Source organism: Orbicella faveolata, unplaced genomic scaffold (genome assembly GCF_042242905.1).
Source record: "Orbicella faveolata isolate gen_17 unplaced genomic scaffold, um_ofav_v1 contig_46, whole genome shotgun sequence".
Classification (NCBI taxonomy): domain Eukaryota; kingdom Metazoa; phylum Cnidaria; class Anthozoa; order Scleractinia; family Merulinidae; genus Orbicella; species Orbicella faveolata.
In genome coordinates this window covers 2,617,501-2,634,416 of record NW_028301576.1, presented here as the reverse complement: position 1 = coordinate 2,634,416, position 16,916 = coordinate 2,617,501, and the positions used below count along the sequence as shown (strand labels likewise).

General features: G+C 42.4%; 2 protein-coding genes across 2 annotated transcripts in view; one reads left to right on the top strand and one right to left on the bottom strand.

Moving 5' to 3' along the window:
* LOC149097955 (UBX domain-containing protein 8-like) overlaps nucleotides 1-16,916 on the top strand; it is a 78,280-nt gene that overhangs the window by 46,552 nt on the left and 14,812 nt on the right. The window lies entirely within an intron of this gene.
* On the bottom strand, nucleotides 996-2,263 carry LOC149097957 (uncharacterized). The gene has a single exon (XM_089277312.1). The coding sequence runs from the start codon at nucleotides 2,140-2,142 to the stop codon at nucleotides 1,084-1,086; it is 1,059 nt and encodes a 352-aa protein (XP_089133438.1). The 5' UTR covers nucleotides 2,143-2,263; the 3' UTR covers nucleotides 996-1,083.

The window sequence follows — 16,916 nt, the reverse complement described above, 5'->3', positions numbered from 1 at the left end:
ACAAGGGTAAGATCAGCCAGAATGCCTTGTTGAACAAAGCCGGACGTCTGGCCGCCGAAGAACATCTCATCCTGAACGACAAACGCATCCCCGACAGCATGGCCGTCAAGATGACCAAACCCATCGCCTCCGAGGAAGGGAAAGTGGTGAAACGTATACGGACGGGTAAAAGCGGTCCCATCTCGTACCAGGGAACGACAGAACCCGAAGGCATGGTCGACGCACCCGTCGAAACTCTGTTGAAACAGATCCTCAAGGGAGTCAACCAACCAGCCGCAGCCCCCGTGATCATCCCGCCACAACCCCTTTCTACGACAGGACTGAAAAAGGAGCTGAAAACCCCCATACCCTCCACGTCAGGTTTTAAAAAGGAGAAGAAAACCCCCAAACCCTTCAGTCCATTCGAACAGGTCACGCTAGGTAAAACTCCCCTATCGTCCAAGAAAAAAGCACCCATCTCCGATAGAGCCAGACGTGTACTGAAATCACTCGGTATCGACTACGACGACGGTGGTTACAGTCCCAAAGGCAAGTCAAAGAAGTACAAGAAGGCCAAACCGTCAGCCGCAGAAAAGTTACAAGCAGGGTGGGAAGATTTCGAAGACCCCTGGAGAAGGGGACTGGACTATGACTCGGATTAAGACGAGGAAAAAGGCACCTCCACCCCCGAGGAGAAGTACCCGACGTCGACGTCAACGAGGGTATGGGATCGACATCCAAAAATGGTTGGCCAAGACTGGGATCGAGTTTCATTGGCCCGGTTATCAGTACATGGGACCTGGTACCAAACTGAAGAAACGTCTGGCGCGTGGAGACCCCGGGATCAACCGTCTGGACCGACTAGCCAAACAACACGACATTGACTATTCCAGGGCCAAGAACTTACAGGACAAATGGGATGCCGACACCAAGATGATCCAGGCCATCGACAAATTACCCGGACGTAAAACCATGACAGAACGCATTGTTAAGAAAATCATGCAGACCAAGAAACGTTGGAAATTGTAAAACCTTTTATTGTTGTTGTTGTAATTAAAGTTACACACGCTTTGTTGTTTTTCAAAAAAGAGTCTCTTTTTTTCTTTAAGACGAAAATAAATAATGTTCCAATTGATCCATAAGTTCGACGGTGACTGAGAAATGGCAACGGTTCTGTTCTACTGTATCCTCGCGTTCAAACTGCGCGAACCAGCGTCCCATGTCATGAAGCATGGATGACATCTCGTCAAGCTCACTAGCTATTTCCACGATCATCTTTTCCATTTCTTGTTCTTTTCGTACTCGTTTCAGTCGGTTTTCTTCTGCGACTCTCCTGTTTTTCCTGATTTCCGAAAGTCTCCGTTTTACAGGATCCTCGGGTTCCGCTAACATGCGTTCTAACTCTGCTACCAACCCTTCATCAGGCTCAGAGTCAGAGTCAGAGGAGGAGGAATAAGACAACCGCCTCCCACGGCGTTGCGGTGGGGGTAATGCCTGTGGTGCTGCAGTGGTATTGGTGGTAGTGCTCTTAGCGGCGGTGGTAGTGCTCTTAGCGGCGGTGGTCGTGCTCTTAGCGGCGGTGGGGAAATAAGACACCACCCTCCCACGGCGTTGCGGTGGGGGTAATGCCTGTGGTGCTGCAGTGGTAATGGTGGTACTAGTTTTGGTTGGTGGTAGTGTTGCAGTGGTAATGGTGGTAGTGCTCTTAGCGGCGGTGATAGTGGTGTTCCTTTGTGGTAATGTCGATAGTGGCGGTAGTGTTGCAGTGGTAATGGCGGTTGTAGTGGTTTTGGTTGGTGGTAGTGTTGCAGTGGTAATGGTGATCGTGCTCTTAGCGGCGATGGTCGTGGTGTTGGATGGCGTTAGTGTTCCCCTGAAATCCCTCAGCTCAACCCGACCTCCAAACAAACCCCGAAGAATTTCATCCGGATCGTAATCATGCTCTTCCCACTGTCGTGTTGCAGGTAAACGGGAGCGACGTTTGCGTTCCCTATAACGATTCAACGCGTCGCGCACCTTGTCGTGTATCTCGCCCCGTTTTCGTGCACGATACCGTCTCTTCTGCTCGCGAACTTTCTCCGGATTTCTTTTCTTCCACTCTCGCACGAACTCTCTTCTTCTTACTCTCTGTCGTTTCAATGCTTCAGCGGAGCGGGCAGGCATGGTCTTCCGTAATGGACGCTCATACAAGTTCTAAAATGGGCGTGGAGAATAATCGTGCTCTATCTATCTACTATATCTCTCTATATCTCTATATCTCTATATCTCTATATATCTATATATCTATATATCTATATATCTCTATATCTCTATATCTACTATATCTCATTTAAAAGAGCATAAAAAATACTCTCTAGAAAAAAAAGTTTTCCTTCATGGAAGCTAGTAGTAATTTTTAAACAATTTAAATAAATTAAACTTCACAAAAAAAAAAAAAAAAAAAAAATCTCGCATTTCCGTCACCATGGCAACAGCCAGTTGAATATTAACTCGAATCGAGTTACGCGTCTTTTCGAAAAGTGTGTTTACTCAACAAAACGAAGCTTTTTTCCAAAGTTCCTGAGCTCTACGATCCCAAAAACGATTCAAGACACATAATTCAAGAATTATTTGAGATTGCAAACGGAAAAACGGCGGTCCGAAGGGAATTTGAATTTGAATTTGAATTTGAGTAGCACATGGCGAAGGTCATGCAAGCTCACTTACCTAAAATTTTCGCTTCTAATTTCTTGCTAACCGTAAAATTACATTCGTATTTACTTCAAATACCTTTAGGAATGTTGTCCGCTTCCGAAAACATCTTCAGGACGTTGAAATGATGCACATCGCTCGCTCGCTCAACAAAACGCCGCCATTTTGACTTAAAATTGGGTGATTTCGCAATGTCGTCATGTAAGCCACATTGAAGCATTCCACGTGAAACTAGTCATGTGAAGATCGGGGACGGCGCGGATTCGCCTTATGAAGATCTGTCCAACCAATCACAGATCGAGACCAAGTCACGTGTTAACCAGACCCAGGGGATAGGGGGGGTATACCCCCACTCGGTCGGAGACTGGGGGCGGGTCGAGTGGGGGTTACCCCCTATCCCTCTCTCAGTCGGAGACTTGGGGCGGGTCGAGTGGGGGTTACCCCCTATACCTCTCTCAGTCGGAGACTTGGGGCGGGTCGAGTGGGGGTTACCCCCTATACCTCCCTATACCCCCCTATACCGTAGGTATAAAAAAGATCGGTTCGAACCGTTCAAGTCACTCTGAGTTTTTGACTTGTATCGAGCGCTGGAAAAAAATCATGGCACAAGAGCTGACCGACGAGGAGATGAACCAACAGATGGATCAATATGAATCAGTGACCGATGAAGAGATGAACCAACTTATGGATCAATATGAAGCAGTGAGTATGACGTGTACCCTATGTAAGAAAGTAATCTTTAGAACTCTAACCCTAATCTTTTTCATAGAGTTACTGGGATTGGCTACCGGAAGAACTAAAGCGTTACGTACTTGACTTAGCAACTTGGCAAAGCATACGCGATAGAAGGAACAATGATCAAATGAGAAACCTTCACAGAGAAATCTCGAAATATGACCAACTGAAAAGACAATGGTTTTACGGACACATAGAAATACGACCGCCTAAATGCCGCCCAAACTTCTGTAATTGTAACGCGGATTATGAAATATATGGACATTGTATCAACAAGCGTGGCGAGAAAAGGAGTTTCTATATAGGAAATAGTTTCAGGAACGCGTTATATGACTTAGAAAATAAAAAGCGATGTTGTCGGCTACTTTTTGGAGACCTGACAATAAAAACTGACTAATTAAAAAACGTTGTGTTTGTTGTCTTTTACAGAACAGACGGACCTACGACGAAGCCTTCCCCTCCGACGACGATGACGACGACCGAGCGATGATCCAAACCGGAGGTGGTGCAAGACCACCTCTAGAATTCGAATTAAGACCCATAGGCGCTCGACGTCACTGGCGAAACGTCCTCAACAAACAACGATTCGAAGCCACGCTCAGACAACACAAAGACGTGACTCGCGAGGAGAATCTAGGTCAAGAATTGACTCGGGCCCTTCAACGATCCATCGAGCAACAAATCGCTCAGGATCCTACCCTGACACCCGACTCCACGGTTCATTTCACCATGCAGTCCCGTGCCTTCACGCACGCCTTTCAATCCACCACCTTCACCGTGCGAGAATTCGAAGCAGGGAGTGAAAGACTAGACACTTATCTCCAGTCTCTCGCGGCCAAACTCAACTCCAACGAAGAATTCACCCCCGACGACACGTTTACCATGGAAACCACTTCCATACGTACCCCAGGTCGTGGCAGTGGAAAAAAACGATACAAACCGAGTTGCGCCGCCGTGCGGAACATCGTCAAACGGTCGCGCGTGACCATCCAAAACGAAGATAATCTCTGCTGCGCTCGCGCCATCGTCACCATGAAAGCCCGGGTTGACGCGAACGAGAATTCGCGTGACCAAGATTACCACAATCTCAAACAGGGTTATCCTGTCCAAGAGCGATTGGCCAAAGACCTCCACCGTCGAGCCAACGTTCCCGAAGGACCTTGCGGCATTCCCGAACTGCAAAAGTTTCAGGCCGCGTTACCTGGCTACCAGCTCAAAGTCATGTCCATCGACCCACCCCACATGGTCATCTACGCGGGACCCGAACCCTCGACCAAGATCATTCGTCTCATCAAAGAAGGCGATCACTACGACGGATGCAATTCGTTCAAGGGATTCCTCAACAATTCCTACTTCTGCGACGAATGCAATCGAGGCTACGATCACGAGGACTTCAAACATCATTCCTGCCTCGGTAAATGGTGTCCCGCCTGCAAACGAAAAGACTGCCCCGATTTCATCGAGAAAAAACGACCCCTAGCTCCAGGCAAGTTTCCCGAACCCACCTCACCATGCCATTTGTGTCACAGACAATTCTTCGGAGACAGATGCTACAACGACCACTTGCAACGGCAGAGTCTCAGCATCCCCTCCATCTGCAACACTTACAAAAAGTGTGAGAAGTGTTGCCACGTCTACGAATGTAAACGCAGGACAGGACGAGGAGGTGGCCGTCCTTCCATCGATCACAAGTGCAGATGGGGCGAATGTCACATCTGCGAAAAACAAGTCCATCTGCCGACGCACCGATGTTACATCCAACGCATCCCCGAAGACGAAGACGAGCCCAAAAAGAAACGCGTCCCCCGCGACAAAGTCAACGGTCGACCCTTCGAAGAACCCGATCCAGACGATCCAGACACGTGCGTCTGGGTGGACAGAGACCCGCCCCTTCAAGTGTACTGCGACTACGAAGCCATCACCGACGCCGAAGGGAATCAGACACCCATTCTACTCTGCCTGGAAGACGACGAAAATGAGACATGCTACTCCTTCTACGGCCCCGACTGCACCGCCGACATGTTCGACCAACTCGAAGACCTCGCCGTCGACCAGGACAATGACGAACGGGACGTCATCGTAATCTTTCACAATCTCAAAGGCTACGACGGGATGTTCATCCTGCAACACTGTTACGCCACCCATCGAGAAGTCACCGACCAAATCACCGTCGGCACCAAGATACTGTCCCTAAGATCCGACAGACTGACTTTCAAAGATTCCCTGTGCTTCCTCCCGTTCCCGCTGGCCAACTTTCCAGTCACCTTCGGAATCCAAGAACTGCGCAAAGGATTCTTCCCGCACAAATTCAACACCCTAGAAAACCAAGCGTACGAAGGTCCCATGCCACCGCGAGACATGTACGATCCCGACGGCATGTCCGCCAAAAAGAAAGCCGAGTTCGAACAGTGGTACCAAGAGAAAGTCGACAACGACTACCATTTCGTCTTACGGGAAGAAATGGAAGCCTACTGCGAGTCGGACGTCAAACTCCTCAAAGCAGGCTGCCGAAAGTTCCGGCAAGAATTCAAACAAAAAGCCGACTTTGACCCCATGGAGAAATGCGTCACCATCGCCTCAGCATGCAACCGGTTCTGGCGCAAGAAACTCGTCCCGCTCAACACCATCGCCTCCAGACCCCTACGAGGATGGCACGGTGCCCGATCCAATCAGTCCGTCAAAGCCCTGAAATGGCTAGCCTGGCAAGAACACTCATTGCAACGCACGGATCATGGCGATCGCATACGCACCGTGCGAAACGGAGGTGAAGTCCGACTGGACGGTCATCTCGTGGACGGATACGATCCGACCACTCGAACCGTCTACGAATTCCACGGATGTCTATGGCACGGATGTCCTCGCTGTTTCCCAACCAATCGAAACAGACATCCCATCTGTCACGCCGATCGCACTCTAGACGAAGTCTACGAGTCCACACTCCGCAAACACGACCTTCTCAGTCGTCAAGGTTACCAGCTCTGCGTCAAGTGGGAATGCGACTGGAACCTAGAAGTCAAAACCGACCCTGATCTCAACCAGTTTCTAGACACGTTCGAAATCGTCGAACCGCTCGAACCCAGAGAAGCTTTCTTCGGAGGGCGCACGAACGCTGTCAAACTACATCACGTGGCCGACGTGGCTCGAGGAGAGAAAATCAAGTACATCGACGTAACGTCGCTCTACCCCTGGGTCAACAAGGGAAGCGAATACCCCGTAGGACACCCTCAAGTCATCGTCAACCCCGACGACCAAGACATCCATCACTACTTCGGCATGGCCAAAGTGGACATACTACCACCTCACGAACTTTACCATCCCGTTCTACCTTTTAAGCACGAGAAAAAACTCACCTTCCCACTCTGCCGATCGTGCGTGGAAGACGAAATGTCCAAACCCCTCTTAGAGAAATCGCATCGATGCCCTCACACGGCCGTGCAACGCACGCTACGAGGGACCTGGTGCACACCCGAAATCCAGAAAGCCGTTGCCATGGGATACACGCTCATCAAGATCCACGAAGTCTACCATTTCCCACCCAGACAACGCCGTACAGGACTCTTCGCCGATTACGTGAATACCTGGCTAAAAATCAAACAGGAATCCGCTGGCTACCCGAGCTGGTGTCACACCCCCCAAGACAAGACACGGTACGTGCAACAATACCAACAGAAGGAAGGCATCGCTCTCGATCCGGCCATGATCCAAAAAAACCCCGGACGCAAAGCCACCGCCAAACTCATGCTCAACTCCTTCTGGGGCAAGTTCGGCGAAAACCTACACAAACCCACCACCCAAGTCGTCTACCCCACAGCACAACTCTTCGCCCTCGTTTCCAATCACTTCAACGACATAAAACAAGTCAGAATCACCAACGACGAAGCCCTAGAAGTCGTCTACACCGAACTCGAAGACAACCAACCCGATAACGGACGAATCAACATCTTCGTCGCCGCTTTCACCACCTGTTGGGCTCGACTCAAATTATACAGCTACCTGGAACTGTTAAAGTACCAAGTTCTCTACTTTGACACCGATTCCGTCATCTACTCGCACAAACCAGGTCAAGCCGATGTCCCGCTAGGCGATTACCTCGGAGAGATGACCAACGAGCTCGACGACGACGACTTCATTACCACTTTCACCTCCGCTTGACCCAAGAATTACGGGTACAAAACCCACCAAGGTAAAGTCTGCTGCAAAGTCCGAGGCTTCTCACTCAATGTACGAGGATCTCAACAACTCAATTACGACGTCATGGAACAAAATCTCCTCGACGAACTCGAACAACCTCTCGAGGACGGTGAACGACGCAACATCCCCGTCGTCAACCCCAACTTCTTCTGGAGAAACCCAGCCACCAAACATCTCAAGGTCATCACACGAATCAAACGCTACGGACTCGTCTTCGACAAACGCGTCGTAGACACGAACACTTTCAAATCGTTTCCATACGGTTACTCACCAATGTAACTTCCTGTAAAATCAATAAAAAATCAATTGTTAAAACTCACTTCCTGTCTATCGCCTTATTTGGACATGTACGTCACAACTTCGATCTCATATTCTCCTTATTTGGACATGTTGCCCTTATTTGGGTATGTGCGAAAAATGGCGGCCATCTTGTTTATGCAAATCGAAAATACTGCCATCTGATTGGTCGAGAGCCAATTTTAATGATATGCACTGCCTTCTGATTGGTTACCGCCCCTATAGACGTCCTTTACTACTTCTTCTGGTTATGCTAAAGAACACTCTCGGCCGAGAGGTCGCCATCGTCGATAAATGGTCAACAATCTATCTGTTTTAAAATTGCTCCGAGATGAAGACAATACTAATCGATGGACCACGCCTATGGAGAAGTTTAAATAAAGAAGATCGCAATCTTGAGATTCAGCTTAAAGGCAGTGAATTAGAAAGGGTTGAAAACATTGAGCTGATGGGCCTTTTACCTGACCAACAACTCAGTTGCGATGTCTATATTGATTCTTTATGTAAGACGATATCAAAGCGTATAGGCATACTTGACAGAATTATAAGGCTTATTTACCAACAGCAAAACGCGTACTTTATCAAATTGCTTTAATTAAGCCACTGATAAACTCCTGGTCTGCGGCCATCGTAGTTAAGCTTGATTAAAAATATAGCACAAATAGCGGTGATAAATATTATATTGCGGCGTAACATGGACAAGCTGCTGCAGCCAAGACAATTTAAATACAAAAGCGCTGTGCTCGTATTATCCTTGATGCCCAGCAACGCCATAGCATTATAGATCTATTTAACACTTGACGATGGGTGCCATATTGTACGGAATCCGATATAAAGGTGCCTAATTGCATACAAAAGAATCATGGGTACCACTGAACCCTGAGTACATTAATGAACTGTTAATACTTTTAAGAATTTGTTATATAAACAAACATTTTAGATTAAGCCAGCTTAAGGACAGGGTTTTTTTTTCCGTTTTTTTGTCTACTTTTAATTGCTACTGTTGGACATCCATAACTATGGACTTCACATACTTGAGCCGAGTATTACGTCCACTGAACATAACGGGCTAACCCACCATTCACAACCGATCTCATGTGGTTTTGATAGCTCAGTTGGGAGAGCATTGCATCGGTAACGCAAATATCATAGGTTCGAATTCCGGTCAAAGCCTGAAAATTTTTTCAGGTCTTTTTTCCAGTAGTGTTATGACTGCATTCACATCTATCATCATGTCTACATTTAATTGCTACTCTTGGACATCTATTACTACTTTAGACAATTATTTTTAGACTGAGTACAGTACTGTCAATGTCGAGTAATTACCTCTTAACTTAGTTTTTAAATCATGTTCTTATATTGGTTTAATTTTAGATGTTTAATTTAGGTTTTAAAATATTTATAATAAATCGTTTATAATTCTTATCAAGGGCCACAGGTTTATTAGTTGTATTAACTATCTAGTGTAAACCCACGTGTAAACTCACGTGTCTACGTATGCCAACCATAGCCGCACAGAGGGTGGGTCCTCAACTTAAATTTTGTCAATACTGTCTAGGGAGGTGAATGTTGCGCTGCTTATTTTGAAAGTGAAGCAAGTGTGTTTGTCAGCGATACTGCCTGACTAATGCTTCGTCGCTATGATCTGAACTTCTATGAGTATGAGATACTAACTGAGAGGGAACTTTGTTTATTTTTCACTGCTTTGTTAAAAACCTTCAACAACCTGCTTCGGATTAGTTTAATCGGTTTTTCACAGCAAAAGAATTAAGTAACCGTCAAATTATCGACGGGATGCATTCAGCTAAAGGAGAAGCTAGTTTCTTGGCCGAAAATTGGACTTACCGCTAGAACAGTTTTAAAACAAAAGCCGTTGGATTTGGCAAACGCGCGACCGATGTCGCTGTTATCAAGTTCTTCATAAAATTTCTCTCAGCAACTGGATGAATTCAATCAAATTCAAAGTTAGTCTCTTTGCCAAACACCGGACGTATCAAACTCTACACGAAGGCATCAATGTCTCCGTTGTGATTTTGCCGATCGAAAAATATAAGCTGCTTAATCAAGGTATCCAGCACTCAGTCGTTGTTGATGTTAAGTTCTTTGTAATTTTTTTTTCGCCGCAAGAGAATGGAATGACCGTCAAACTGTCGATGGGAGTAACTCAATGAAATTCAAAACTACCTTTGTAGGCGAACAAACGACGTATTTAACTCTAACCGAATGAGTAAATACCTACGTTGTGATTTTGCGGAATGAAAAATGAAATTAAATTCACCGCGCGGTTCATTTATTGTTGTGGTCGTCATTTCCAAGTTCTTTGCCAATTATTTTCACCACCACAAATTCCAGGGACCGTCCAACTATCGATGGGGAAATTCAGCCAAATGCAGAACTAACCTTTAGGCCGAACTTTGATGCAGTGCACTCCAATATCGAATGTGTCAATGCCTTCGCTGTGAGGTCGGCCAAAGTTACAAATTTCACTCCCTATTGGTCTCAGTAGGTGAGCTAAGTGGAGACAAACTTTAACTGTCCTGCCCCTCCCTCCAATCATTTTTCTGGAACTGCCGAAAGCTAGCAGAAACGTGACCAGCCGCAACAGGGTACTTTCTCGAGGGAAGAAGAGAGAGGACCCTGGGAACGAGGTTGCAAGCGGTGGGATTTACTTAGCTTTTGTCTAATGTAAACATTTTGTATTGTTCCAATAAATTTACATGGCCGCTGGCCACGTGAGTGAAAACGCTCTAAAGGTATGGCATAAATGCCCAGCCATTGGTAAACTAGCAAAGGTAATTTTTATGGCATGATAGGTTACCATAAAACATGATAACCTGTTTCTAAAAATACACTAAATTTTAGCTTTTTAAAAGGCTTATTACTCAAAAAGAGCTCGGTGACCCCCATCTTTATAATGGAATTGTGATAAGAATATTAGATGCAACTTTTTGCAAAATTTAAAGAAATTCTGTCTCATGGGTTCAGAGCCACTTTAAATTTTCGAAAAGTTAAGGTAGCTCTGAATCTTCTCGATGGAATTTCATGAACTTTAGCGAGAAAATGCAAGACTAGAGACTAGCACCAAAAGTAACTCTCAAATACTTTATTTCTGTACATTGTAAAAAAGAGAAGTGTATTTACATTGAAAACAAATTGCTGGTAAAAAATAACGCAACTTACATTTCCACTGGAAAAAAAAGTTCTCTTCTACCAATTGATAATATTTAGTATCAACACACACAGCGTTAACTAAAAACAATGACATAGCTTGACTCTCGAGAAATCAAAACAATAGTCTAAGTAGAGAGGGAACTTGGGAGAACACCTTTGCTTTGTCGAGAATCATTCTATTTCAACTAGGATACAATGTTAAAATCAGCAATCATCAATAATTGTATTAAAACTATACTACCCATTTTCGTAACAGCCATGCAACTTAAAAACTCGTTCAATTCTTGATTTAATCACAGGCCTATCTGATTTTCATTTCTTTATAATTGTGACACTAAGACCTCTACTAAATGTACGCTCAAAACAATACCAACACACTTCTTCACCATGACAACTGGAAAAGTTGCCGAAATGATTCTTTATCTACATTTCATTTAGAGTGCAGTCTTTCAACGAGAATAAGTGAAAATTCTCAAGTAGCTTTTACGATGAAAAACTACATTCTCCTGACCAAGCATTGGGAATGTATGAAGATAAGGAAAGGAGAAATCATCAAGTGAAACTGAACCCAAGTCTTTTAAATACTGTCTAGATAAAAGAGTGGAAGGAAAACAAATCAAGAGTCTCTAGCAGCTCTTTTGGAAACACAAAACCTCACACCCATTTCTAAATTAGGGCAAAATTATTCTTTCCAAATTTAGCTAACTAGCTGTACTGAACTACCCACCGATGCGACTGTTTCTCTTTTGTTTTGTTTTGTTTTGTTTTTTTTTTTTGCAATGATGCAACTGTGAAATAATTGCTATGTTATTAGACCCCACTGAGAGGCTTATAAATCTTGGAGTTTAACCTAAAACGAATGAGTTAATTATCATATATATTGATATTGTATATTTTTGTGTGCCTTTCAAGTATATTATACAGTAATAAATGATTAAAACATTGCAACAAAACCCTACACAATTACAAGATATTTTTTTAGTACACGATTGCTCCCATACAAAATGTTAACTTTGTAGCCCAATTATTTCAACTCTCTCACTCAAACAATGACAAAATGGTCTCCTTGCCTTGCAAGTTTTGTAGGTCTATAATGCCAATGGGTTGTTATTCAAAACAGGACCCAGACAATTAAAAACCTAAACCTCTCAACATGCCCTTTAGATGAAAAAAACTATCTTTGCAAATACAGGGACGAATTACCTTCAACTCCTCTTCCAACGATGTTAAGCATTGAAATTATTTTAAGGCCATTTACTCCAGTGAGAAAAACTGATACAAGCATAAAGTAAGACTAGACTTCTCTCCTAAAGGAACACAAAGAGATAATAATAATAAATAAATATTTATATAGCGCCTATCCATGCCTGCTCTAGGCGCTGTACAATTCGCCAAAATGATCTGTACTAATCTTAATAATTAAAAATGTGCATTTAAGAAAATAATAGAAAGTAAAAATCGCTAAGAATAATAAGTTTTCTTAAAAAGATGAGTTTTGAGTTTAGATTTAAAAGAACTTAGATTGTCACATGAGCGGATAGAAACAGGTAGACTGTTCCAGAGTTCAGGAGCGGAAACAGCAAAAGCTCGAGAACCATATGTCTTCAGGTGAAAATTTGTGGGGTTAAGAAGTAATAAGTGTGATGATCGGAGGATTCTGGAAGGTTGGTAGTACGCTACTAGATCTTGAATGTAGACAGGAGATTGTTGATGAAGAGCCTTAAAGGTAAGTAACATAATCTTGAATTTAATGCGTTCAGAAATAGGAAGCCAGTGTAATTCTTTCAGTATTGGAGTGATGTGGTCGTACTTTCGGGAACAGGTGATAAGTCGGGCAGCGGCGTTCTGAACAGACTGGAGCTTTTTTAAAGCACACTTCGGTACATTGTACAAAAGAGAGTTGCAGTGGTCGAGTTTGGAAGACACAAAAGCATGGACCAGGATCTCAGTGGTTTTCGTAGATGCTACTTTTTTTCCCAGCTGCAAAGGCTATGCGGGTAAAACCACCTCAAAAGTGAGAAAACAAACACTGAGAAAAGATTTTCATTACGACCAAAAGAAATACATTTGTAACTTGACTTCTCTTATACATACATTTGCAGTACAACAAGATACAATCACAGGAAATTTCTGTTTAAAAGAATCTAAGTCCCAAACTAAGGGCAAGACAGGCCAGGGAACTTCTGGATTGTACTTGTGCCACTTCCTTCCATTCACATTGTTACACACATCCACTTACATGTACTTTCTATACTCAAAAAGGAGTCTGAATTGAATTTCTACAATTTTTGTTAACACTGACTTTAAGTTCCAAAGATCATTGTGCCGAAATTAAACTCAACTATATTGGAAATAACGTACAATAAGAATAAAAGTGACTCAGGACCATTGTCCTTAACTGAACAAAAAACAAACAAACAAACAAACCAAAATTCATGTTTAAGGCAATGTGTGTGTGTGTGTGTGTACTGAACAATGTTAAGTTTCCTGCACTGCAAGCCCCTCATACATGATTTGTATAACTGATATCAATTACCATGGGTCCTATATGGCCTCCTTTATCTCCCTCATAAGTAGGCTCAATAACAAAGAGCCGGGAAAATGTTCCAGCACTCTTATGACATGGGACACTACCTGGCTGATATGTCATCATGTTTTAATACGTACACGTATGGCTATATACAAACTTTACAAGGCAGTATTTATTTCTTGACATCTTGACACATTTTGATCAAATTTCATGAACTGTAATCCTCTTCCGTCTTTGTGATCCTGTACTTCTCCCGTCAAAATACTGGTTCTCTTTTGTTCTGTAGAATTTTTAGATCCAATTGATAAAATTATGTACATTTGGTGACATTCGGCAATAAGATCTCATGCAAGTTACAACAAAAAAACTTCATATGCATGTACTGTAATCAGCCAGGACACTGTCCTTGTTAGAAAATGAATACCACACACAGACATGGACAACATAGAACCTTAATCAAAGGCAATTGTACATTACAGATCTCATCTGGCATTTTTACATTACTTATTTTGGTCTGACCATTATTCATTCTTAAGTTTTCAATTTTTGTTTTTACACAATATTTTATGTAAGAAAAGAGCCATCTAGAATAACAGAAGGTGACAGAAGTTCTAACAAAAATTAATCTGTTTTAAGTGAGAGTGGACATTATCATCTATTTTGGCATAGACTTCAACCCACCTTGATAGGAAACTTTAGATCCTGGTAAGTAGTCTCAGTGTAAATGAAAACCAGTCAAACTTCACAAAGAGATATAATATTGGCCCACCGGAAAAATGACAAATGTAATTGAAAACTAAGTGTTAAAATTCTATGACGCTAAATAACTATTGACTTAAATAATGTTGGTGAGTTTCCATCTTGGACTGTCTAGAAAACGTGCATTGCACCAAAAAGTAACGAGAAAATAATATGATGGCATCTAGATAAGTTTAATACCATTTTTATTTTGCTTCTTGATCTGAAAACAAAAGAGTTTCTATCTTTTCTGCAGAGTATTATTTGTTGTCAACTCGCTAGAAACTCCATAAAAACATTCAAAGAAAAATCATTCAAAGAGCGAATGTAACAATTAGAGACTGAAAACATTTCCCGCACAACACCTTTTTCTGTTGGTGTTAAAACAGTACTTAAACTTAACGTTCTACAGATTTGCAATGAGAAACTTCTTGGCAAAGCATTTGTTGTGTTGCTTCGCAAATGATTTCACTTGTTATGGTGATGACCAGCTCATGTTCTTATTCATTTGTTTTAGAGAAGGCAACAGCCTTCTTCGGAAATTGCGCTAAGGTTCGGTCTAAATATTCGCTGTTAAGGTAGCACACGTCTCTTCTCAATAATTCTCAACCTCACCGAATTCCCTTTTTTACTGACATCTAAAATATCATGCCAGAAGTTAAGACTTCTTAAGCTACGCCGACGAACATTCGTCACTGCTTGATCTTCTTGATGCTTTTCGTCTTTAAAAAATCGTTCGTTTTGGTTTTTAAAACAATATTAGCCTAGAATGAAGCATACGTTTACTCTTTGAATACTCGTCCTCACCAAATTAAATTCTTCTTAATTATTAAATTATTTTCTTTATTTGTGACTGAACTGTAAGAACGTTTGCTGACTGAACGCCGTGAAGCTTTAGCCAAACGTAGACCGGTTTACTTTGCTCGTACAAAACGGATTTCGGGGCATAACTATTCTGCCGATGGACTATTTTATTAAAAAAAAGGAAAATATTCGAAATTTCTTTTCCTTTAGCACTTCCTTTCAGCTGCCTTAGAAGTTAAAAGTTATTCAGGGATATCAAAGGCTCTAATTTTACTTAGGCGAATTACTAACTCTCTGTTCAGTGTCGACTATTATATTGTGGTGGCCCTGAATAATAGGTTTTTACTGTTATCCGGTTGCTGTCTCTCTTTCGGAAAACCTTGAGTCTATTGCCTCGAAGACTGTCTTTTCCACCCAAAATAAAACTGTCTTCTAGTTAAAACTAAATTTGCTTTAAAATATAGAGGTGACTGTATTCACCGAGAATTGTTTACAAAATTTCCTTTGCTGACTGTGCACTTAAATATAATGATTTTGAAAAGTTCTCATTATAGTATTGGCCATTTTTATTTTTTCTTGATGTTTTTTTCGCCACTAAACAGGATATACGCACAATAACAATTGTCAGTAAAAATTCAGTGTGTCTTTAACCTACCTTGCCAATAGGAAACTTCAGTTCCTGGTGAGTGGGTCTTACAAGCAGCTCAGCAATGGAAAACAGTCACCCTGCAAAGAGATCATTTGGTTAAGTATAAAAAATTGACAATTTTGCCTCCACTTATGCGATATTGAGGAGCGTGAAATTGACGCATTTTAATTTTAAGCAGGTGATGACAATACAAGTCTGCTCTAAACTACTGCTACCCAATTGCACAACCTCAAAACGTAACCCGGCTATTAAGCGTTCAGTTTAGTATTTTTGTTGTTCTAACCTGAGAATATTGAAATGTAGAAACCTTCAGTTCTTTTCGGTAAAATAGCCAGGTTTGAAGAAAATGAATAATTCTATAAACTCTTGATCTTCGACCATGTAGCTTGATTAAAAATATAAAACAAACAGCGGTGATAAACATTTTAAAAGCATGCATTTTATGAACTTGACGTTTCGTATGCCAGTCAACATATATTTTCAAAAGTATAACGGTTAAAATATTTTTGAAAGTTATTTTTACTGTATCAATGGTAGACGGAAACTGTCTGTAAAGTGACACAATGTAAAAGCTTTCCTAATAAAGTAAAAGCTTTTCACTGCTGACATTGGCAGTCAATGCTGGCTGCAACTCCTCAATAAACAAGGTCTCCTTAACGTTACAATGGTAGTCAGTCTTGCCGGACGCTAAAATGTCAAAATGGTCCCATTTGATATTGTGACCAGTTGTTTTAACGTGATCAGCAATAGCAGAAGAGTGATCATGTGTCAAGAGGGCCTTGAAATGTTCCGTTTTCCGGTCATGAAGTCTTCGCTTCGTTTTCCCAAAGTAAAGATCATTGCAGTCTCAGCAACTAGCTTTATAAATGACTTTGGATAATTGTGATCGGTTGAGACGGTCCTTGTATGGGAAGAAGGATTTGATGCGCCGGGGGTTTTGAAAAATAACTTTGACATTAACAAAAGAGTAGAAACGATTTACACAAGATTTTGGACGCGTAGTAATATGATTGCCATGGAGACCTCTATAACGTAATAAAATAATAACATCTTCTTTGAGGACTGTTGCTACGGGTTCATTTAGCTTGTTCTTGTTCTTGTTCAGGACATCATTGATATTATAAGCGATGA